General features: G+C 40.5%; 1 protein-coding gene across 7 annotated transcripts in view; it reads left to right on the top strand.

Annotated features, from left to right (window-relative positions):
• The window catches only part of fbrsl1 (fibrosin-like 1), a 318,527-nt gene that overhangs the window by 213,930 nt on the left and 81,154 nt on the right, over positions 1-23,443 (top strand). For 6 of the 7 annotated variants that reach the window (XM_086075770.1, XM_086075769.1, XM_086075772.1 and 3 more), the window contains exon 6: positions 10,317-10,346. The exons of the other annotated variant lie outside the window; for it this stretch is intronic. In XM_086075770.1, coding sequence (XP_085931896.1) covers positions 10,317-10,346 — 30 coding nt within the window. The remainder of the gene's footprint in view (positions 1-10,316; positions 10,347-23,443) is intronic. 7 annotated transcript variants of the gene reach the window in all.

The raw sequence follows: 23,443 nt of genomic DNA, 5'->3' as shown, positions 1-23,443 counted from the left end.
GCCACTGCCAGATTCTTTTCATTACGACTGTGGACTGCCAACAGCCTGACTCCCCTTCCTTCTGCCTCCCAACACCTCCCTCTCCTCTTGCTCCCCCCCCCCCCCCCCCATGTTCTGGCCTAAGCTCTGCACACAGCATCTGTAGTGCTCATCAACTTTAAGAAGGAAAAAAAATGGTGGGGAGTAAAAAGGAAGCTAACAGATCCAATATTTCCCACACCATGTTAATACTTGGGAAGGCCACCCAAGTAAATTGGCCACCACCCAAGAAGTTTTCAAGAAAATTTATTAAAAATATATTTAAAAAGGAAAAAAACGTGTCGCGACAAGATATAACACATGTAACGTTAGAGACCTACCTCCCGTACAACCCCTCTCCCATTCTGTCACCCCCCCCCCCCCCAAATCTGTGAGAAACATTGATTAATCTTTTGTGTCCGTTCAGAAGACAGTATTTATCTGTGCATGTATAGATAGGTATGTATTTCAACAGCTTTGGTTCAAGTCAAGCTAGTTTTTACTGATTTGAAGGGTACAAACAAAAACTCTTTAGTACCTAAAGCACTATATTGGCAACTGCAGTGATACTGTCATGCGAGGTGAGGAATTAGGACACAAACATAGACAAGTCTTGGGAGTTGGAAAACAGAGAGTCATTATATACAAAAATACAAAGTAATTTAAGAGAGCAGGGCTGGATTCTGATGGCCTTGAAGAACGAAGAAACCATGACTGAGAAACCTAGATGGGGAGAGCAAGGCTGGATGTATGGAAGCGACCTCGAATATATGGAAGAACAGCTTGCATGGAAGAGTAAGGATAAAAAAACACGACGTGCTGAGAAAACCTCAACGTACTGACAAAAGTCTCACTCAGTTACTACCGCTAGGACAAGGTACAATTCTGTATTACAGAAAAAAAAGACCTATATGACAAAATAAGAGTAAATAGTAAAAATTAAGAGTGACTAATACCGGACCATAGCATCTGAATGGCAACTTACACAGTACATTATATAGAGTACATTTAACTCTAATCTGAGTCTATTTGGAACGACTCAAAATACAGTAAAATTTACACTTGGAAGAGAGTAAAATATTCAGAGTAAATTTTACTCTAAGTATATTTAGTGTGTATGAGAGAATTTGCCTATCCCATGAAAAACCGGAGCACGGCTGAGAATGCTGGAGCCTCCTCGTGCATGAAATCTGCCATTTGCCGACCCTCTATCTCTGGGACACAAGGCCATGGACGCCAACGGGCCATACACCGTTGGAAAGGACTTCGGGGACGCCCGTATGTCCCCAATAGGACCTAGGGTTTGGGAGATACAGCCGCCCAAAGACCTCCAGAACGCCGAGGATTTTCACAAATTTACCCCGCCGGCCATGGTTCCCATCCTGGGTAAAAAAATCTAGCGTTTCCCGGCCCTCTTCTCAACCACTGACTGTTTATCGGAGAACAAGCCAAGGTAGCCAATTATGCGCATGCACGTTGTTAGTGCTGCTTTACTGAAAGCTTTTTTGCCATTCAAAAGGCGCACGCAAAGAAACAACCTCTTGGAACTAACACAACTTGATTTCTCATTGCGCATGCATGAAACAAGCTGTCGGCTTTCCACCTCTCCGCAAGAAAAACAGGAGAAATTACACAGGAATTTAAGACCAAAGCAGTAGAACTAATGTATTGTATAATAGAGGACACTGACAGATAAATATTTTCAATGATTTTATTGAAGGGCTTGGGCATGCACCGCATTAATAGCTTATTATGACCGCTCTCCACTGCTGTGTACCCAACTCAAAACACAGTTATGAGAGCGAGGGCTTACATATTTTTTTGACAGAGAATCGTCATTTTCATGTGACAACAAAAATCGTATGGGAAAAAAAAATCGTATTAAATACATATCATGCACCTTACACAGTAAATTAAATCATTTGAATCAGTTGCCCATTTGTGGGGAAGAATATACACAAATTGTAGTGTTCAAAGTCCAATTTTGTTTATGGTTTAAAAACTGTACTTTGTCACCCTCATCTTTACTAAAATTATTGGCAGATTGCACTTTAATTTTGGTATTATGTAACACTACTACAGTACTTATGTAGCTTACAACTACTAACACCCAAATTACAGTATCCTCACCCCATGGTAGAAACGCAAACCATATTATGTTATAGAGTTGAAAAGTTACATTAGCTTAACAAAAAAGTACTGGTTGGTGAAAATGTTGTTTTAATCGTGAGCTTACATCTATGTCTATATTGGAATCGCAGAATCAGTGAGAAAGAGAGAGACAGTTGAAGCAGCACAGAGAGTGAGAAAGAGCGATGAGGGCAGTCGCAGTACAGAGCGATGCCCGGAGGCTCAATATGTTTCTCGCTGGGCTACATCTGAGCCGTAGACGGCAGCTTGGGCCGCAGGGTAGCCTCGACTCACTCCATCAAACTGTCAGGCATCCAGCGAAGCTGCACAGGGACACTCTCTCAGATGCCCCCAGGGCCAGTTCAAGTCAACATCCCATTTCCTTGCCTCCTCGCCTAATTTCTCCTATGCCCGACTTAAATTTCCAATGCCCAGTGCCTGGCTGGAGCACAAGGCCTGGGGCCATGTCAAAACAGTGGGAGCTGTTAAGGCTAGTGCATTTGCATCTGTGAGAGCGTTCACCTCTGAAAGGGACAGAGCTGCAGCTATACAGCCAGAAAAGACAAGGAAAAGCTAAAAGGAGTTTTTTTGTGAAGAAACAAAACACATAAATCACAGTTTTCTTTTTCTTGCCGCTTGTATTCTTTTCCCTCGATCCACATTCTTGTTCCTCAGCTATATTCATATTACTTTTCCGAATTCCCTGTGCCTTCAAGTTTCTGGCCGGTTTCTTCTCTATCTCCGAGCGAAAAAATTCTCCCTCTTCCCTTATACATCTGCCATTACGGTCTGTTATTCTCTCGTCAAACTCCTCCAAGGATCGCACCAGCAGCCCAGCCTGTGTTGTCATTCCACATTGCAGTGAGTGCTCAGGGATTTCATCTTGAAATGAAAAGACAGTCCTTTACTTAAGAAAGTAAGAGAAGGTAGGTAAGTAAAGGAACTCGTTTACTTCTGCCACTATTCTTGTCAATCCATCTGTACTCTCCTACCTTCTGGCCACATATTTTGCATTGATGTCGAGCAGAGTGCTGCCAGGTCTCAGAGCCGTTTACAGGGACTCTGGGTATTGTTAAAGTTTGGTTTGTTTGGCCCCAGGTCAAGACTATATCTGTCCCCAACTGGCTTCATTTACTTGGTACCCACTCATACTTCCCTTAAATTTGTCAGCTCCAAATCAGAGGCCCACGTGCATCTGCATAATGCAAAAGGCATTTTTCTAAACATGTCCTGTCTTGAAGCCAATCACTCTGTTTGCAGAGCCAAAGTCTAAGGTCGATAACATTTATATGAAAAATAACTTATTTTCTATCCCTCATTGCCTCTGGAGTTTAGAACTTCACTGGCATCAATATTTTCCAATCTAGGAGCTGCTAGTCTCACTGCCACGGTATCCACTCTACTTGCCATGGAGTCTATCAATGAGGTCAAGAGTGTCTTAACAAGTCACATTGTACACTTAGTTATCAATGAGTCAATGTTCAACATGATTCAATTCATTTCTTTTTTTAATAACATGAGACACATCCTTTGTGACCTGTGCACACCCCCGAATTGATCGTTATAGTTATTCAGCTTTTTATTAAGTGCCACTCTTTGTGTCCTGAGCTCACGTTGGATCGTATAGGTTCATTTTCTATTTCATCCGACTCAAGTTGCCTATTGATTTACTCTTTGCTTAAACATCCTCTCTCACTTGGACCAAAGAGACCTTTCCTGAATTTTCAGACTTGCCAGTGGGTGTCTTTAGACCCAAGTAGAGTGGCCACAGCTCTGTGGTCTGCGTCCATGTATCCACAGGTGGGAAATTGCTGCAGGAAATTGTTGTTCTCCCAAAACCGAACCCTTTCTCTAAATGGACCATTATCTGTTTGCACTCACCGTAGGAGGTCTGGGTTTGTTAGGATGCTCTCCCTTACAAACAGGAATACTGTTATTTATGGACCTGGACATATGTCTTCTGCTGTGAACCCATTTTTTTCAATGAGTTGACATTGGGCCTAATTTACTAAGATCCCAAATAGCGGGCAGTAAATTGCATGTTTGCTCTAATACATTGCGTGTGCTGTTGGTGGGTGAGTTGGATCCGCATGATCTACCAAGATTGTGATCTTTTGCTAAAATCTCAAACAGCAGACTCTAAATTGCTTGTTCACTCACTCAACAGATTACAGACTGTTGGCAACAGCTGTACAAGTGGTGGAGACTGCTGTATTTAAAATAGTTTTTTGCAGATCTGCTGGTTTTTACTATGGAACATTTGAGAGAGCACTGCAAGCACAAAATAAAGTGAATGGAGTGATGGAATTGGAAGTGATAGTGGAAAAGGTCATCAAAGAAGTTATTAGTTAAACAAAAGAGATGGATTGATTCAATTATTTTGGGAAAACCAGCACAAAACCCAAGTTTTAGTTCATTTTCGTCCCAACTGTGCAGCGATGTGATAAACAAGTATATGTTCATTCTATGTAGCTTTGGGACAATACACCCAGAAAATTTGTCCTGGGAGAGGCCATCACCAATTTTCATTGCATTGAATTGACCCAGAGGCACAGAAATACAGAGCTGAAAAAGGTTTTGTTAGGTACATGACTACTTTTTGTGACTTTCAGAAGCTCCAAATTTGCAATACTGAAGACGATATGTCACGATGATTTTTGGTTGTGTTTGTTTTTAGGTTTCAAAAATATTTATAAGAGCAGAAAATAGCTACCTGTCCCTTCTCATTTTGCCTGCGTTGCGCTGGCAACACCTCGCACACTGGTTTGCATTTTCCTTTCAGGTACAGTCTTTAAACATGCAAAATCTGACTTTGCAGTTTGTCTCATTTTTGATAAATTCCTTCCAAAATGCACAAAATAAACTTCAGCCATAATAGTAATACTGGGTGCTCTCATAAGTAGATAAGTTTCCACATCTTTTGCGTGAGCAATCAACTTTACACCTGTCTTTCCACAAGCAAATCGAAAAATCAATCAATTAGGTGTTGGCTTTTCCCCATATTCTAAAGACCCCAGGGATCAGTGAGACATTTGGTGTCAGTCAGTGTTCAGTCAGAGATATCATCTTTCCCATTTGTAGCATTCACTCTCTGGCCTGAATAATTTTTTGGAGTGCTATGAATGCAACACAGCTGGAAACAAGGAAACACTTAATTCACATTTAATGAAGACAATTTTAACTTGTCTTTGTGAATTTAACACAATCTGTTGAAAACTGCAGTCTTTACACTGTCAAGCTTTCTTCATCGGACAAATAATACACTCATGTCTTTATGAAAGAACTAACAGTGACGGTTCTGGTTGTTTTTGATTTTGTGTCGCAAGTGTTGCAATCAGTATTCAGGCAGACAGTTTTTGGTGCCCCTATTAGGAAATTGTTGTTTATCCCGACGTTTCTCTCTGTCCCCTTGGCACAACTCATGCCTGACTTTCCTCAGAGTATGACAAGTGGAACAGTGCGATTAATTTGAACCGGTCGCTTTAATGTGTTCAGGGAAGCGCAACGCTTATTGTCTTTGCTGTACACGTCTATCAGAATCTGGCAGAGAAAATGTTCAAGAAGATCAAGATATTCAGCCCAATACCATTACCTATTTCTCCACCGTTAATTTCAGAGATGAGATTCCAGGTCACCTTCGAGGCCCTGCCTCGGTCAAGAAATGATTGTAGCCGGGGTCCTGATGTAATAAATATCTTGTCTGTGAAGTGTTGAAAGTTGTGTAAATGTCAAATACATCTGTCTGATGTGCTGGCTGAGGAGACAGTGAATCAGAGTGAACAAGGAAGCATCCACCGAATCCAGTCCCAACATATACAGGATGTATATTATACTGTATAGTTATGAATTTGTATACTGTGACATTGAACCCGTCACACCGATTATTGAGCCACCTACGGTAGAGGGCCGAAGTCTACCACAACCATGACATTGTTCATGGATGTGTTTATGCATGTATATGGTAGAAAGTACAAAATGATGCCCTTTCTTCCAATCTCTCACTTAAGCAGGGGCCAATTGAATGTGTTTGGAGCTTATTCTATTGCTCTCAGCCATAGCAAATAGCTCGACAAGGCAATTGCACAAAGCAATGATAAAACTACTCAAACACTACTTCCACCCAATCATCCCTTCATCTCTACAGCAACATCCTTGCCCATTCTTATCATTGTTGTGTTTCCCCTCTACACTTCTTCTCGAACCCCTGCTTGGATCAACCTTTATTTGTAGTTTATTTTAGGCTCTCCCGTAGTGTACACGTTTTTACATCCATCACTGAGGGTTCAACAGTGGTAGAAGTTAGATGTGCAATGGAAGTTGCATCATGTCATTACATTATATTATTAGCACTCAGTAGGAAACATAGTCAGGAACATTATTTTTGAATGTGGTGCTTAATAGACTAAGAGTAAACACCTGGGAACTAATGGATGGTGATTTAAATTTGGCATTCCCTCTTAACAAGTTGTGTAGGAATTACTTGTATTTGCCCACAATCTGTTTTCCGAATGGAGAATCGATTGAGGAGAGGCCTGAGGCCATTGATTTTCTTGATGCTCTTTGGTAAAGGTCTTTTTCGCAAATGGCAAAGCTCTGATATAAGGATTTTAAATCATTTTTTTAAAAGGTTTTTTATCGCACAGGAACCTCTGCAATCAGCATACAAAACTATACTCAGAACTTGTACATCAAATAAAAAATAACCCGCTCAAAACAGGATTTTTTTTCCAACAGCATAACATTTTCTCTGACTTTCTTGGTGTACTAAAAACAGCTGCACCCACCTAAGCATGTAAATTACTTGCCTGCACAGTATTACAGATGATCTTGCATTATGTGGTGACGCTTTTTTACGGCAGTTAATGTTCCTGTAGTCTCTAAGATGTTGGGTCTGCAATTTTGTAATCTTGTTTATGTTCTGGGATGCTACACACTTTATTAGTTTCACCAAGATTTGCTCAGTTCATGTATATCAACATATCGCTAAGTAATACGAGTAATTTCTGAACTGGGCAGTCTGTCGGGATGGACGTACTGTCTGTCGGACGTCCGTTTTGCTTACAAACAACTAATGTTGAGAAACTTTTTTTTTTTTTAAAGACGGGTTTAGCACTGACGAAAATGGGGTTTTGTCCATTAGCGTAATTGACACCTACTGGGTCAAGTACCAATGTACCTCTCAGGCCGTCACTGATGGATGCCCGTTTTATTGACGAATGACGAGACGGAATGCCCATGCAAGTGTGGTTAACATAACATAACATGACTGACAGACGGACTATTTGTAAAATTCCCACCTCTGGTTTTAAACAGTGTCATTTTACATACAAGCTGCATTCATCGTCTTTGCAGAATTGAAAGCCTCACAAGGCATAGAGGCTCCCTGCTTCGCCACTCCACTTTTGAGAGATCTTGGCCACTGAGCCCTTGCACTGATTACTCTTGTTACTTAATTATACATTTGGACCCACCACACGGGCAACAAAAGGTTGCTGTGCCTCCATTGACCCAGCTCCCTCCTCCACATCCCAACTCTTCAAGCAAGTGAAACAAAATAAAGAGGGTCCACTTAAATATGTTGCCAAAGGGACTTCATTGACGGACTGATTTTATTTTATTTTTCACAGGAGCCCTTTTAGAGCTGAACAATTTTAGGAAATATTGAATTCTGATTTAATTAGACAGAAATTTTGATTTTGAATTCAATTTTTTTTTTGTTTCCAAAATCAAGCTTCAGGGTAATATTCACTTTGTACATTAACAATATGGCAGAAATTTACACTATATCATTAGAAATATTGAACGCTATTAATCTAATTAAATAAGGACACTTAAGAGGCTGTGTGAGCTTTTTCAAGTTGTAGACATAAATTTGTACTATATACTTTATGTAAAACATATTTGGTTGTTTTTGTCAGGAGGGTAGAGTTTGGTGGAGGAACCAAATGCAGGGAGCACAAGCAGCCAGGCAAGGATGCAGTCAAAAAGGCGATTTAATTAAGAAAAAGGCAAACAAGGTACTTGGCGAAAATAACAAAATCAACAATATCCAAAAACACAAGTCAAAGCAATAAACCAAACAGGACCACGGCTGAGCGAGGAAATTATGACAACGGGACATGGCATGGGTGTGACAGCGACAAGGACTGAAAGAAAGCAGGGAACTAAATACACATAGTCACGAGACAACGAGAGACACCTGGACAAGACACACGTGGCTTGGTGAGCCGATTGGGTAACACCAGGGACCGGCATAACAAGCACAGGAGGACATGATAAAACTTGACGAGACATCGACAAAGGGAGACACACAAGGAAAACATGACCCATAAACAAAACCAAAACACAGACCATGACAGTTTTTAAGCCAAAATGTTTTGTTCATTGTACATAAATACAACATAGATTATATGTACCGGTAAATTGTTTTTCTTTCAAATGAAGACTGGGGCCTGAGCGCTGCAGGTATAAACTTAATCTCGTCAGAGTAATGGTACCTATCATGATATAAATTGTAAAAACTATTATGGAAGTATGAAGTTATTTAAAAGTGAAAAGCAAATATTTCCTGTTAGGCAGACACAATCTGATTTTTTCTTCTCTCTGTTTCTTTTCATTCAAATTTTTTAATTTTCATGGAAACATAATGTTCATGTAAATTTTTCTTCTATGTAATGAAATAAATTTAACAAATATATAACATATAGTCCCTTAGCAAAGTTAAATTGATTTAGCTAGTTGTTCTCCGCTTGAATGCGGTTCCAGCCAGACTTCTGTGAAAAGTGTATTGTACAGTGAAGCACTTTTTCTGGTGTTTGGCAACGCAACATTAGCTTAGCGATTAGCATTGGCCTCTTCCATTCTCCCTTGCTCCGTGTTGCATGCTTAGGCTACACATTGTTCGCGTTTAGTAATAACGATGCTTAATAGAAGTGTTGCAAATTTGCCGTCACGGAGGCGGCGAGGAGTAGTTACTTCGAGGAGAGGATCTGCACCGTGGAAGGCTAATGTTTAGCTGATCCACGCGAGCTAGCAAGTGCAGCTTTTGGAGAGAGTGTTTATGTGTGAAATGTTTGGTTGATACAACATATTCTGAGTTAGTTAGGAGCACTGCAAAAAAAATAATGTTGTCGATCGCGTTGGCTTGATCGCAATTTCTACCAAAAAGCAATCAATTATTCAGCCCAAGCTCCTTTTGCTCTCTTCTATTCACTCAAATTGTGCTTTTTCTTATGTAGCCTGATGTGATCTCCATTGTGACAAACCTTCAGCTTAACCATTCCTCTTTGTGCAAGTTTCTTGCATATACTTGTTTTAAAGCCTCTCAGAGTTATTGTCAAAAATCCATCAGTGGCAAATGTGAGAAATGGACGTCAGTACGTATTATTTAAATAGATCAAACTTGACAATGTTACTGTATTGTTAGTCTATGGCAGCCTTCACTTAATACTTTCTTTCAGATTCAGTCTAAAATGTTTTTCTTATTTCTGAATTTAACAACTTTTCTTACTGTTGATAAAGATTTATTTCTGCGGACATCTCAGGGCTGACGACCTGAAGACCTCAGTCATACCAGCCTTTCAATTCCTGGCTAAATAGAGGACAATTTGTCCTGTGAACATGCCAGACAAGGCATATTTTTGAAAGCAGCCTTGTTATTAAGTTCCTTTAGCGTTTTAGAGACGTGAATGCAACTTAAAGACTGGTATTTGTCACAAGGTGGATTGGTAAATACCACACTTAATAGGTTCTAAGGACGCAGACAGTCAAAGCCCTGTGTCCTTGAGATACTATTGTCCAATTTAAAAGCACAGTTAAAAAGCTAAATGACAAGCAGCCATTGAATGTGAAGTCATTGAACTGGCTCTTTATAAAAGAACGCACTGTGTAGAATGATTCACTCTTTTTATCTTTTGTATGTGTACAACATTGAATTTGTGGCAGAAACATCGGAACTGTTCCGTGTCTGTCTTGCTTTTAAAACACAAAAACCTCTCAGAGACTACAACACGTTTCCTTTCTCCGTTCATCCTGTGTTGTTTGTTCTGAAAGCTGTCAGTGAATGAGAGGTTGTGCACAAAAATAACATCAGCATTGATTATGAGCTGCATGGGGAGCCTAATGAATAATTCCTTATATTTCCTCTGTCTGCTTCTTTTGTCTTATAGTGTGACAGTGAGAGTGACATTGACAACAAGGTAAGGCTGCTTTTCCTGTGTTTATGCACCAGGCAAAAGTAATTTGGAAGTGTAGAAAGGAAAGGTTTGGGTGAAAAAAACATTCTGTCAGTCTTACCATTTCTGATAAAGTTACAAGATTCAAGAAAGTGGTGTGGAAAATGCAGGGCTGTTTTTGAGATAAGCATGTGGAATTTATTGTTTTTTTAGGGTCATGCATACCTAAATAACTAAGGAAGTAAAGAATAGCTTGTATTTCTTAATACAATATGTTGTCTTTGAATTATATGATATAGTCTGATTTGCTCATCTGTGCAGTAATCCATATCTTCAGGTAGCTGGAGAAACTTAAGCGGGTTATGCAAATACCCAATCAAATGTTAAGCTATTACATCATCAACTCTTAACCATTTGCCGTTTGACAGATGTAGTCAGTCACTCAAGCCTGGATGTATTTGTTTAGCACAGAAGGGGTAACGGTTGGTTGGTGGCAGCCACCTGCTTTACGAGATGCAATGCCTTTAGGGAACCTCACTACGTTCTAATTCCTTTACAATTTAGCAATTACTCCCTGGTAAATGAACGAGATAGCATGCCTAATCTCCTCTAAGCTTAGCTCCCAGTTCTGTAGAACTGTCTACAGAGTTCCCTATAAATAATACATAGATAGCACGCCCAATTTACATTAAGTGTAGCCCGGCACGTCAATATTCTTTTATCTCTTTATTGAAGCGAGAAAGGAGCAAGGCCGCAAGCAAGTTGATGCAAGTGAGTCACGTCACAAGCCTGTCAGTCATCATGCACCTCCCTGGCATCGCTGCAGGGGGTGAACGAGAAATGGAAGGCAAGGGGGAGGCGCTGAATGTTTTGTTTTTAGTACCCTTGCATATAGCATTCAAATTACCACATGCAAGCACCCAATTGTGTGCTCTATAGGTGTCAAAATAAATCGATCAATCATCAATTGATAATTGATTGTTTAAATTGGTTTAAAACTGTAAAAATCTTCTGATTTCAGCCTCTCAAAAGTAAACATTCACTGATTTCTTAGAGTCCTCCATGAAAGCAGACTGATAATCTTTTGTGTTTAATCAAAACAAGACTATAAATAGACTACTGTATATGTTTTTTCAGGGTTGATACTGATATTTCGCAGCCAAGGAGGCCAATAACCGATATTTGGAGCCGATATTATTTTCAGTGAAAGGAAAAAGATATTGACGTCCACATTTAAAAAAAAATACCAATTCTAATCTTTGTTGGAATGTCTGTGAACATATTTTCATGAAACTTGAGGACGTGGTATCGAGTCCGGGCTTCGGCCTTACTGGGTGGAGTTTGCATGTTCTCCCCGTGCTTGCGTGGGTTTTCTCCGGGTACTCCGGTTTCCTCCCACATTCTAAAGACATGCATGGCAGGTTAATTGAACACTACAAATTGTCCATAGGTGTGATTGTGAGTGTGGATGGTTGATCGTCTCTGTGTGCCCTGCGATTGACTGGCAACCAGTTCAGGGTGTAGCCCGCCTACTGCCCGATGCCAGCTGGGATAGGCTCCAGCGCCCCCCGCGACCCTGTGAGGACAAGCGGTTAAGAAAATGGATGGATGGATAAAATTATCTTACATAATAGACATCTTTGTTTTACAATTCTAACAAAAAGTTTATGGCGCTCCTAGTGTCATCAGTATCAGTGTAACACGTTTAAATCGATATTTTGTTTATTATTATTATTCATTTATTGATTTTATGTTATTATTATTATTATTATTATTTAATCTTTATTGATGTAGTTTTGAAAATGTAATCGCCATTTTATCACTTTTTTTTTTTTTTAAGGTTGATGCCAGAGACAGCAGAAATCTTTTTGTGCTGATTGAGTTGTGACTGAGCCCATCACTAGCTTTTACTTGTGCTGGTGGAATATCTTAATACAGTGTAGTTGTTTTAGTAAGTGCCATAAGATTAGAACAGTGATTACTTGTCTTTAATAGCCAGAATGCTAAAGTAGCTCATTAAGTCATGAGAGTGATGTGAATACATGAATCAATAAAGCTATGACTCGTTGGCTACAGTGTGGCTGTTTGGGTTTTATAAAATAATATTAAGAGGGCACTGGAGGTTTACTGTGTAAAAGAAAATGAAACATCTGGGTAAAGGTTAAAGCAGTAATGTCCTTTTCATTTCATTACTACAGCACAATATATACACAATATATACAACGGTAAACATGACCCATTCACAGAAAATCGCTGTGAAATGTAGGGCACGGGTGACATTACTGAGACCAGCTATCATTTCACGTGGAAAAAGGGTGATTGAAGAGTGAAGCAATTGATTCCGCTCACTGTAAGACAAAGCCTCTCATCTGTAATTGTTAGTACTCAAGCTAAACCAGTTGTGATCATTTTCTGCTGCATTTTGTCAAGACAGCTGCCAGATTCTAACCATATCATCCCATTGAAAACAAAGCCACCTGACCACACAGGTTTTCACACGTTAACTTCATGAGACTGTTGCTTCCAGGTGTGCCACTGAGTGTATTTAGTTACACTATATTTGAATAAACCATTGAAATGTTGCCCCATAGCAAAGTCGGCTAGGAATCTGCTAGTGGAGCTCCATTCATTCAGTCATACGTTTTACTAAATTGTCAATGTTATAATATGGGTGATTGATCCATTTTCATTGCCTGGACTGACTGTGGTGTATAGCAAGCTGCTGATATTTGCTAATGCTGTTACTTAACTTACTGCATCATATTGATATAGTACATGTATATGTCATTGGTCAACCTATCCCAAAATGACCTCAGACAAGAAGAAAGAAAATTAGTGGCATGAAATAATATTGGGTACTAGTGGTTTTTTTCCACACATGGTTTATCTGTGCCCCAAACAGTTGAAACAGAGATGTTAAACTGCTACAAAAGCTCCCCTCCTTCACACTGAACCACTAAACCAGCCAATCTTAACTTCAGATAAAGCTGAGACACTCCAAACGTAGATGGACATTTTCTCTCATTGAAGAGCCAGAAACAGAAACAGCGAGATTCATCTTTTCTCAATTTGTTCATTCACTCTATTGAAGTGTCATCATATCTCCATTAGAGCCCACTTTGCCATCCTCTCTCACTCCAGCATTTATCTCTAGAATCACCAACCTTTGCCACTTTAAAGGATGCAAATCATTCTCCGAGTCTTCGACTGTACATCAAGCAGGCCCCACACCAGGTCGCTGTCAAACTCTGACAGCCTTTATACGGATGGGCAAATGGACCGGCTTACTGTTTCGACACAAGTGATCATCCGTCCTCATCTCTTTAATGAAATTAGATTAAGTTCACCTGGGAAAGAGCTGAGAAAGCAGAATGCCTCACCACCTCCTTTAATCTAAAACCAATTTGCCAGTAATATTCCTTTCCCCGCAGCTTGGGATTTGCCGGCCCTGATTCAAAATGGAGGAGGAACGAGATGAGACCCGAGCTGCCTGGTTGCATTCAGCTCCCCGCAGGCTCTGAGAAATTAGAACTGACACCGGCAACACAAGGCCTTAATATGGAGATGTCATTTTTTTTACTCCGCTTGATGTGGACTATGTGGCTCCCTTACCCTTCGGTCTTTTTTTCTTAGTCCATCTTTCATTCACATTGGTTAACTTAAAGGGGAAAACAAGGGAGATAAGTTACTGCATGAAAGATTTAAGATTTCCCCCCCAAAGGGTAATATAATCTCTGATTAAGATAATATTAGCACCCAGGGACTTTATTCAGGAGTTTGGTTACTCTTCAACTAAAGCTTTGGTCAGGAATAATTATTTGCATCAGGTGTTGTCAAGATGTTCTTCACTAGAATGTACGAAACGGGCACCAGTTCTGAAGTATGCCTGTAGTGAGGACCACTGGGTTCTAATAGCCTGGTTGTGCATCTGCCATGAGCAGTGTATGGATACAGTGAACAGAGAGATTTGTCTCTGAAATTATGATGGAAAAAAAAATTTCACAACCAGAGATGTAAATCCTGGTCCAGAAAGTTAAAACCAGCAGCTAATCAAGCTTGTTTGAGTAGAAGCAACTGTGGCTAAAGACAACCTGTGGCAAGGTTTTTGCTTTGTGGACCTGGAATTCCCATCGCTGTTCACAACCAGTGGTATTGTGTGTGTGCTTGCTTCCGGGGCTGAGACGGAAGCGAGTCAATCTAGATGGCATGGCAGTATGCAGTCTTCAAGTTAGATTTTTTGCTGAGAGACTGTCCCCATTCAACAGGACATGTTTTGCTTTCTTAATAGATGAGATGATTTGCTTGCTTGTGACCATCTTCCTTTTGACCATATTTGAGAGATTTTCATCGGGGTTCAGGTTTGGAGATTGGACTTACAATGACAAAGTCTTGATCTGGCGGTCCTTCATCCACATTTTGATAAACGTAGATGTCCATCCAATCCACCACCAAATTTCTAAATGGAGGCTCCGTGATGATCTGGGGAGGATTCAGCGAGGCTAGAAATAGGCAGAGTCGTCTTTAGGTTGTCCTGGAAGAAAGATTGCTGCCTTCTGCTCTGGCAATGTTCGCCATCTCTGAGGATTGGTTTATCTAGCAGGACAATGCTGAATGCCACATAGTCTAGGACCACCAGATCAAGACCTTGTCATGGCCAGCACAATCTCCAGACCTGAACAAAGTAAAGTAACTGTGGCCACACTGCCGGTCATCATGGTAATGCAAAACCAAATGTACCTAGTTGTTTGTTTAAACATTTTACAAAACTCTATGAATGTAATTTGAATTATTGCTGGCAATTTAGGCATCAAACTCATTAAACCTTCAAATGTGCTACATTTTCCATGATCCAGTTTTAACTTATTTGTGAAGTCGAAAGTTACGCAACAGTGGAATAGTGTGAGTGCAGTTACACAAGCAGCTAAACTGTCCTGAAGTGACATGAGACTATGTTCTTACTTTTTAAGTAGTGTATTTGAATTACAACACTATATACATTTTTCCACTTGAGTAATACAAGTAAAGCGGATTCAATATTGGGTGCAGATGTTCTGTGTCAAGTAGAAAAAGACACAAATGGTTGTGTGTGCAGGGATGTAAGATTTGAGTGTTTCTGACCGTGCATAAACATCACGCTTAAGTGGGGTTTTATTCAATAAACATGGTTGGACTGTAATGACTTGCACATTTTTTTCTGGCTGGAAATGCAAGACTGTGTGTGTTAAGAGCTGGCGCATCGTGGCTTATCCCAACTTGACTTGGCTGAACGGCGCTCTAAATACAGGAGGGCTTGGTTTTCCTTCACAACAAACAGCATATGGAGTTGTGGCTAAATATAGAAGTTCCTGTCATCAGTTGGGTTCAAATTTCCTTGAAAAAACATCACATCTCATTTTGGCATTGAATGGATCCACTGCGGTCTTTAAATGAATATTCGGAGTGACTAAATTTCCTTCTTAGACAAAGAAGCCAGTGAGCAAAGAGCTCTGTAAGTGACGCTGTGTAGACTGTTTATGAGGCAAACTGACACACAATGTGCCATTGCTAGCTTTTAGGGCTTTGTCTGTATCTTCAGCCTGTAAACAAAAATCTGATTATTTTTTTTTCACCTGTAACCCATCCATACTCAAGGCTGTGCTGTTGTTGAGAAGTGTACAACAGAGCCAAGTTGCAAGGCTTGAGCTATTTGTTAGGAGCAAGTGATGGCAGAGCAACAACCTTGAAGAAGATAGTATGGGCATTTACGTAGCCGCCGTACCTCTGCACTAAGAGAAGTACTTGAGGCACACTCCGTCTTCTAACCATATTAGCTTCTCTAATTGGTTTAACGAGTAAAAATAAACGCCAATCAAACATAGCCTTTCATTCTGCAATGCACTTTCCTATGAGATGCACTATACGATTGTGTATGTTTGCTTACATTCATGTTTGACGTTTAAATAAGCGACATTAAATCACAAGAGTACAATTCTGCATTGACCAATAGATGACAGATGATTATCTTGTCAGTGTGCCGTCAACGTTGGAATGTGGTAAATAGCAAATAGATTTCTAAACTGTCAGCTGATGTTTGCATGTGCAGAGTCAATTAGTAGCAGAGCGCATACAGTCACAGATTGGTTTGCTTCAGAGACGTCTGCCAGACTGAAAATCATGCAAGCCCTAGCGTCGCTTGGACTCTGGAGGGAATATTGTGTGGGTGAACGTCTATGAAAAGTGGAAATCTGAGAAACTGAGAGACCACGCTGAGGAGCAGCTGCCTTCAATTAAGCCCAAATCTTCATTCACTGCATTCCTTTTTGCGTAAAACCATGCTGCTTTGATCTCTGTACTAGCCAGCGGATAAGGTACATGGCTTGGAAGATTAGAGAAGCCAAAATATGTCGCCTTAAGTATGATCAAGTTACTTGGGAGCAGAGGTGGGAGTCAGTCACATATGTCGCAAGCAAGTCTCAAGTCGTAACCTTCAACTTTAAAGCAAGTCCAAAATTACAGTGGACGGGGAAAAAAATCAAGTTAGTCAAGTCGCCACCAAATTTCAAGCAAGCCGAATCAATTACTTGGTTCAAGTTAATCCAAGTCATGCAATCTTGCTCAGTCCCCACTCACCATATGGCACACAGTGCCTAGTGAGAAAAACTTACATGTACCCTATGTGATGCTTTTTCATCACATCATCATCACAATGTGAGTATAAAAACAACGGAAATGGTAAACTATATAAAATGTTGATAAACATTCTCATCAATTACTGTAAATGTTTTTAGATGATTCACTTGTTAGGTAAAAATCCTCATCAAGTATTTTGAGCGCCTTTTCTAGCTTAGGAAAAATAATTTTGTCAAATTGACACTTTTTAGTTGATTATACACATTATCATTCAAAATCGTTGGTGGAAGATAGTACAGTAATGTAATAGCTTGTAACACCCAAACATGTAATAATTTCCTGAAAATATAATAACATTTGTACTTAACTCGATCAAAAATGTTATAAAACCAAATAATGTAATAATTTAACCAATAATGTAATTTAAAAAGTCCTGACTGATATTGTAATAATTGTATGTATAACCTTGTTAAATTATTGGGGATGTATTACATTTTCAGGTTTGTCTTTTTTTTCTCAAGAATGATATGTGAAACTTGCCAGATAGTTTAAAATATATGTTCATTTTCAGTCTGAAGTGCTTTGTGTGTTTTGAGAATCTAAGACATTCACAGCAAAAACTGTTGTTGACATATTAGTGTTAAATTTTTCAGTTGATTTCAACCCCCAAAGGGTATTTTTAACACTGGCTGATTTAAATGGAGGTCATTGTTGGAGTTATGTTGGAGTTGATTTATTTAGCGTTAAGCCAACTCTCCAGTGTTAATCAAAGCAAGCTCCGCCCACTTGATTTGAATGAATGAATGATTTTTTTTTTCAAACACACACACACACACACACACACACATATATATATAGGAAATGATTGCTGTCACTACTTAATTTCCGCTTGCCAATTATTTTCCCTTTTGAGTCACCAGTTGCTATAATTAGAGGAAAAAAATCTGGGCTCCCCCCCAAACATCACTGCCAAACTTGACCCCTTTTAATTTTTTATGGTCACTGAGGATCAAGTCAGCATCATCCAGGGGGACATCTGCGTAACCAAAACAAATACTGTATGCTTGTCAGCCCGAGCGTCTTCAACTCTTCTCTGTGAGAACTGAAGTGGCAGTCAGAACAGCAGCACTAACACAAGCAGCATCGACAACCATTACATTAATTTGACTTCATTAGTGCAGACCTGCTAAGCCTGGCAGGCCCACAGCGATGCCAGGAGGCGGGAAGTAGGATGCGGGCTTATGAGTGACATCAGCCACTGTGCTGTGAGGAGAACAAACACATGGCACTGACGGACCAAATATGGCCCCAGTTGTTACGCTGGGACGTGTGCCAAAAGAAGGGAACATGCGTCACTGGCTTTAGGGGAGCTCAGTCAACACGCAGTTGGTGCTTTAATGCCATGTACGCTATGACACATTGATGGGAAGGCCTGAGGTCGATGGACAGACTGTAAGTCATGTGGCTACACACAGTGAAAATGGCAACGCGATATGATACGGAGACACTGCCATCACCGTTATGTCTGCTGCCAGAAATGCTTATGTTATTAAGTTACAGGGACCGGATTTCTCTCTTGGCTGAAACTTAAAGCTGTTAATGGGACTGTGTAATATTTTATCGGCAATATTACGTATCATTTAGCACGTAAGAGTCATTGATGGTGGAGTGATAATTTGCCTAACCTGGTGCAGGTAATGTGAGTTCAGTTCCCACTCAGTGATGGTGTGAATGTGTGACTGGTCTTTATGGGCTCAATATTTGTAGATAGCGTTAAAAAGAAAATTGTTTCTTGATTATTCTGATACCCAGCACACACACATTTGTAGATAGCGTAAAAAAAAATTGTGTTTGTTGATTATTCTGGTACCCAGCACACCTGACAGTCTGGTGGCTGAGAATAGATTAAACTTTACACCTGCTGGAGCCAGGTATAACTGTTAGCGCATGTAGTGTAATGTCATTTTTGTGGATTTGTGTGAGCTGTAGGAAGATTCATGCATGGAACTTTCTGAATCAATGCAGAAAACAATTCATTGAATGCATTGTTATTATCTTTGGTATATATTTTTAAAATCATCCCACTACCCGTCCGTGGAAGAAGGTGGTCTCCAAGTGCCCACTGGACTGATCTGTGAATTCACAAGCCAACTTTACAGCATCCACCCATAGAGGTCTGCTTGCAGTTCCATATAAAATTACTTTGCACGCATCGAACTGCCGCAGGATACGAGCAAATCAGTTTATTATTTTGTTATATCAGCTATAGCTAATATCAGACTACCATTCGCGACAAATTTAAAGGGAATAAGCTTCGATTGACAACGAATGAAGTCGGCTATGTTCCTACGAGGCTGTTATTTTTTATGTGCCATGCTGCAGCCACTTGCACTGGTCTGTGAAAATACCAAAACGTAGTCTAGCCTGCCCCTGCACAAAACTCGACCACCCCTCACACCAGACTTTCACTGAGAAAAAAAATAGAGCCCAAAATGTGCCCTTGGACTGACTGGCGATCAGTCCAGAGTGTTGTCTGCCTTTTGCCTGAAGCCAGCTGGGATCCGCAGCAGCACCCCGCAACTCTGAACAGGATATGCGGTATTGCATATAGATGACGGATAGACATCCACCGTATGGACACAAGGGCTATAATTTTAACTTTGCATTACACATACAAGAAGTAAAAACGGAAAATAATATGAATTTTTAATTACTTCCACACATTTGGGAAGACTTTCCTCAACATTTTGGAATGACCTTGGAGATTTTTGATTGCATTCATCCAGACCATTTGTGGGGTCAGCGGTCACGGATGTTGGACCTTGCTTTGTCAATTAGGGAGGAAAAAGAGCCTTTCCTTTCTCACAAAATGGAAGCAGAATTGTTCAGAATGTTTTGCTTCAATGGATTAAGATTCACACTTATAATTGTTTGACATTGGAATTTTGAAAATGCACTCTGCAGCTGTTAAAACTCTGCTAGTCTAACAATGTACACATTATTTACGTATATAAATGTATTAACACATACATATACAGTCTGCATACATGTCCGATCTCATAACAGCTATTGGAAGCATTCCAATGTAAATTTTTAGAGATAAATGACTAACAGCTGGCATCAAGAATATCCTCCAATTAAATGTGGTTGTGATCCTGTCCACATATGGTTGGCATCATGCCTGCTATCTTCACTTTATTTCTAATGGCTACACTTAAATAACCTTAATCAGGCTGCAGGAGTCACATGCCAAAATTATCCAACCATATTCAAAACTAACAGATAAGGACCTTGATGTGCTTTGATGTTGTGTTTTTTTAACGAGGGGAAACGTTAACCTGTGGTTAGGCAATAAAAACAAAACTGGGTCAGTCTTGGCTTGGCCCTTTTCTTGCCACTTTCTTCCACTTTCCCTTAAAAAGTACTTTATAAATCAAAATGAATACTATCCTTATTCACAATTTTCAGAACTATTAGCTAACAAAAACAGAAAAAGCTGATCATTTTCTTACTTGGCAATGCTTCTAGCCCACAACCTCTTTGTGCACGGAATTACGTTTCCTAACTTTGAGTTGACCTGAGTTTTGATGCAAGAGGTGCACTTGGTAAATACGCGTGTGTGTAAATAAATAATGGAAGTATTCAGTCCGGGTAGGACTGGAAGGTAGCCTGAGGGTGGCAAGTGTTGTGTCTGACAGGAGTGAGGACTTTGATCAGAGGGCCCCCGTCTGAAGATCGTTTCCACATCTGCACAGGGGGAACGAGCTGTAAACTGCCAAGAAGCATTTTAATGACAGTTGGATTATAAAATGAAAGCAGGCTCCAGATGGCAGGCAGTGCAGCGGCTGCGGTTCTGGGGGAGGCTGTTTAAACTGTTTTTTTATTGCTAAAATACAGGGTGAAAAATTGCACAGGGCTTATTAGGCGTCCCACTGTGATGTTGCTCTGCTTGCCAAGCTGTTCACTATGGCCACCTTCCAAGCATGCCTCTATAAAATTTTATCTGCACCTTTAAATCTTAAAGATTCCTGTCTGTTAAGTTCACCCAGGCTTCATCAAAACTCCGCATAAGGGTTGTCCTTAGAAAGCTTCCTTCTCTATTTGTTTCTTTTTCTTTTTTGGGTTAAGACCAGCTGGATGAAAGTGGAACCCCATCCAACTCAAACTAACATTTAGTCTTCAAATTACTTAATACATGTATGATGAGGTGGTCTAAAAATAAAAAAAAAGACTGGTAGTTTTCCATCTAGGGGCTGTACAAGCAGTAAAAGCAAAGACACTGTGGGTATATACATGCATAGCTTGCTCCAATAATGATCAGAAAGGAGACTGACTTGTACTTAGTTTGAACTTACAACCAAGTTAAAGCCTTAATTCATTAATGGGAATCTGGAGTTAAGAGTAGAGGCCCCACAGGAAAATGTCTGCAACGACTGAAGTAATGAGTGCCATTTTAGGATATTATCTCAGGGCTTTATAAGCAGGGGTGTACGTAAGCGGTGCGCAAGTGCGCATGCATACTAATAATAATCATGCGCTCCAGATTTGATTGCCCCAGTGCACTTTTGCATTTCAACAATATTGCAACTCGATAACTCTGGGGCGGCCACCCAGTCAGTCAGTCAGCAGCTACAACAATTGTTTCCTTGGACTAACTATTCAGGCATTGATGCCTATGTAACAAAGTTATTGATGCCTATGTGACAGTATTATTTGTTCGGGTTTTATTTTGAAGTTTGCATCATGAAGCGTTGCATAGTGTGAACATCCGTTATGGCAGCTAGCGTGACTTTGCTGTCTCTAGCCTCTCACGCTAACGTAACGACATGGCGGTGGCGGAACGCGGGTACATTACTGATGAGACGGTCATCGGTCTCGTAGGGTAGCGGCTTCGGCAAGGTTATAGTTTGTATAATAGTTGGAAAAGTCACAAAATACAGCAACAATATATTTAAGTTGGCAACACTGAAGACAAGTCATTGCTCTTGTTCGTGACACGCATGCACATCAAAATAATAGCAACGCATATTTGACGTTTTCTGTTGACTTCTGAAGGCTGTAGAGACTGTGGACGGTCCAGATGTGGCCCACGGGCCCTACTTTTCAGATGTGCTGTAAGTCTTTATGTTCATTCATGAGGTTGATGGGTCAATTGTTGCTCTGGACACATGTACGAGGACACTGAAGATGTTAAAAATTTTGCCTTTTCTGGGTGAGTACTGACATTCCGCCACAGTTTACTATATTTCGTGAAACCCAGAGCTACTGTTTATATCCAAAAAGTCATGGATCATTGGGTTTTCATGCCATAATTGAACATAGAAATTTGTGATTGTGGCATGATTGAATATGTTATGTTTACCTTTGGCTAGATTTCTCTAATACACAAATTCAATTTTCTTGGGATGTGAAGAGCACATCATATCAATAATAAGGACCAGTGAAAGCTATCTTGACTCCATCAAAATGCACATGTCACATGTCTTCTGATTGTGCTTTTCCCAGCTGAGAAGTGCTGTTAGGCCTGTTCTCATTGCTAATTTAAAATCCATTTCAACTGATAGGGTGTTGCCTTAAACACCATTGTGATGGCCTAACCCAAAGCGGACCGTGTTATTTTCTTCTTTCAGAAAACAGGCAAGGCCAATTTAGATTCCATAACTATCACTTCCAAGCTGAGCCGCCGCAGCCCAATTCCACCTCCAGGCCTCCCCGCGGCATCAAACGCAATTACTGTCGACGTCACATCAAATTACAAGTGTTGGTTTGTTTGTTTGGCTCATTATGTGACGTGAAAACTGCCATCTCCCACCTCAGAAACATCCCCTTCCATTTGCTCTCATAGTGCACTCCGAGGCAGACGGCAGCCTAATGGACTCATTTGTAATTGCGATTGAGAAAATTTAGAGTTCTTGGACGGGTTATAATTTGACAGACAGGTTGCCACTTTGCTTGGGACCTTGACTCCTCCGCAACAAATTTCTCCCTCCAACCATCCCTCCCCCCCCTGCTACCTCTCAGTCGTAATTTGATTCCTTTCTTCCCTCCATGGAGAATATTCAAAAAGAAAGGTGACGGGAGACATGCTTTTGGCACATTGTGCCACTCAAAGCTACTGCCGCTGTCATTCCTTTTCTCTCGCACAGCCCCCATACCCGGCTCACATCCCTCCCCTCCCTCCCTCTCTGCCTTCACATGGATCCCATAGGATAGAATACGGAAAGTATCTCAGAGCATTCAGATGCGTTTGAAGTGCAGGACAGATGGGGGGGAACTCTAGGGACTGTAAAAAATGAATCAAGACGAGTAATAGGAGAGATGTTTTGAATCCTCTCTCCCATAAGTTATTTATCAGTGGCCCTTAGTGGTGAAGGAAGACTTCAGAGTGCTGCCTTAATGTAGCATCTGATGACTGGTAGGGGGCTGTTCCAGGAAACACTGCTGTAAAACAGGAGGGGAACATTAGCAGGAAAGTCTCCTAGGGCTCAAGCAAAGGAAGGGAACAACACACA

Source organism: Leptonotus elevatus, chromosome 5, assembly GCF_054856555.1.
Source record: "Leptonotus elevatus isolate MCC_2025b chromosome 5, RoL_Lele_1.0, whole genome shotgun sequence".
NCBI classification, from domain to species: domain Eukaryota; kingdom Metazoa; phylum Chordata; class Actinopteri; order Syngnathiformes; family Syngnathidae; genus Leptonotus; species Leptonotus elevatus.
This window is presented reverse-complemented; position numbering and strand designations above follow the sequence as displayed.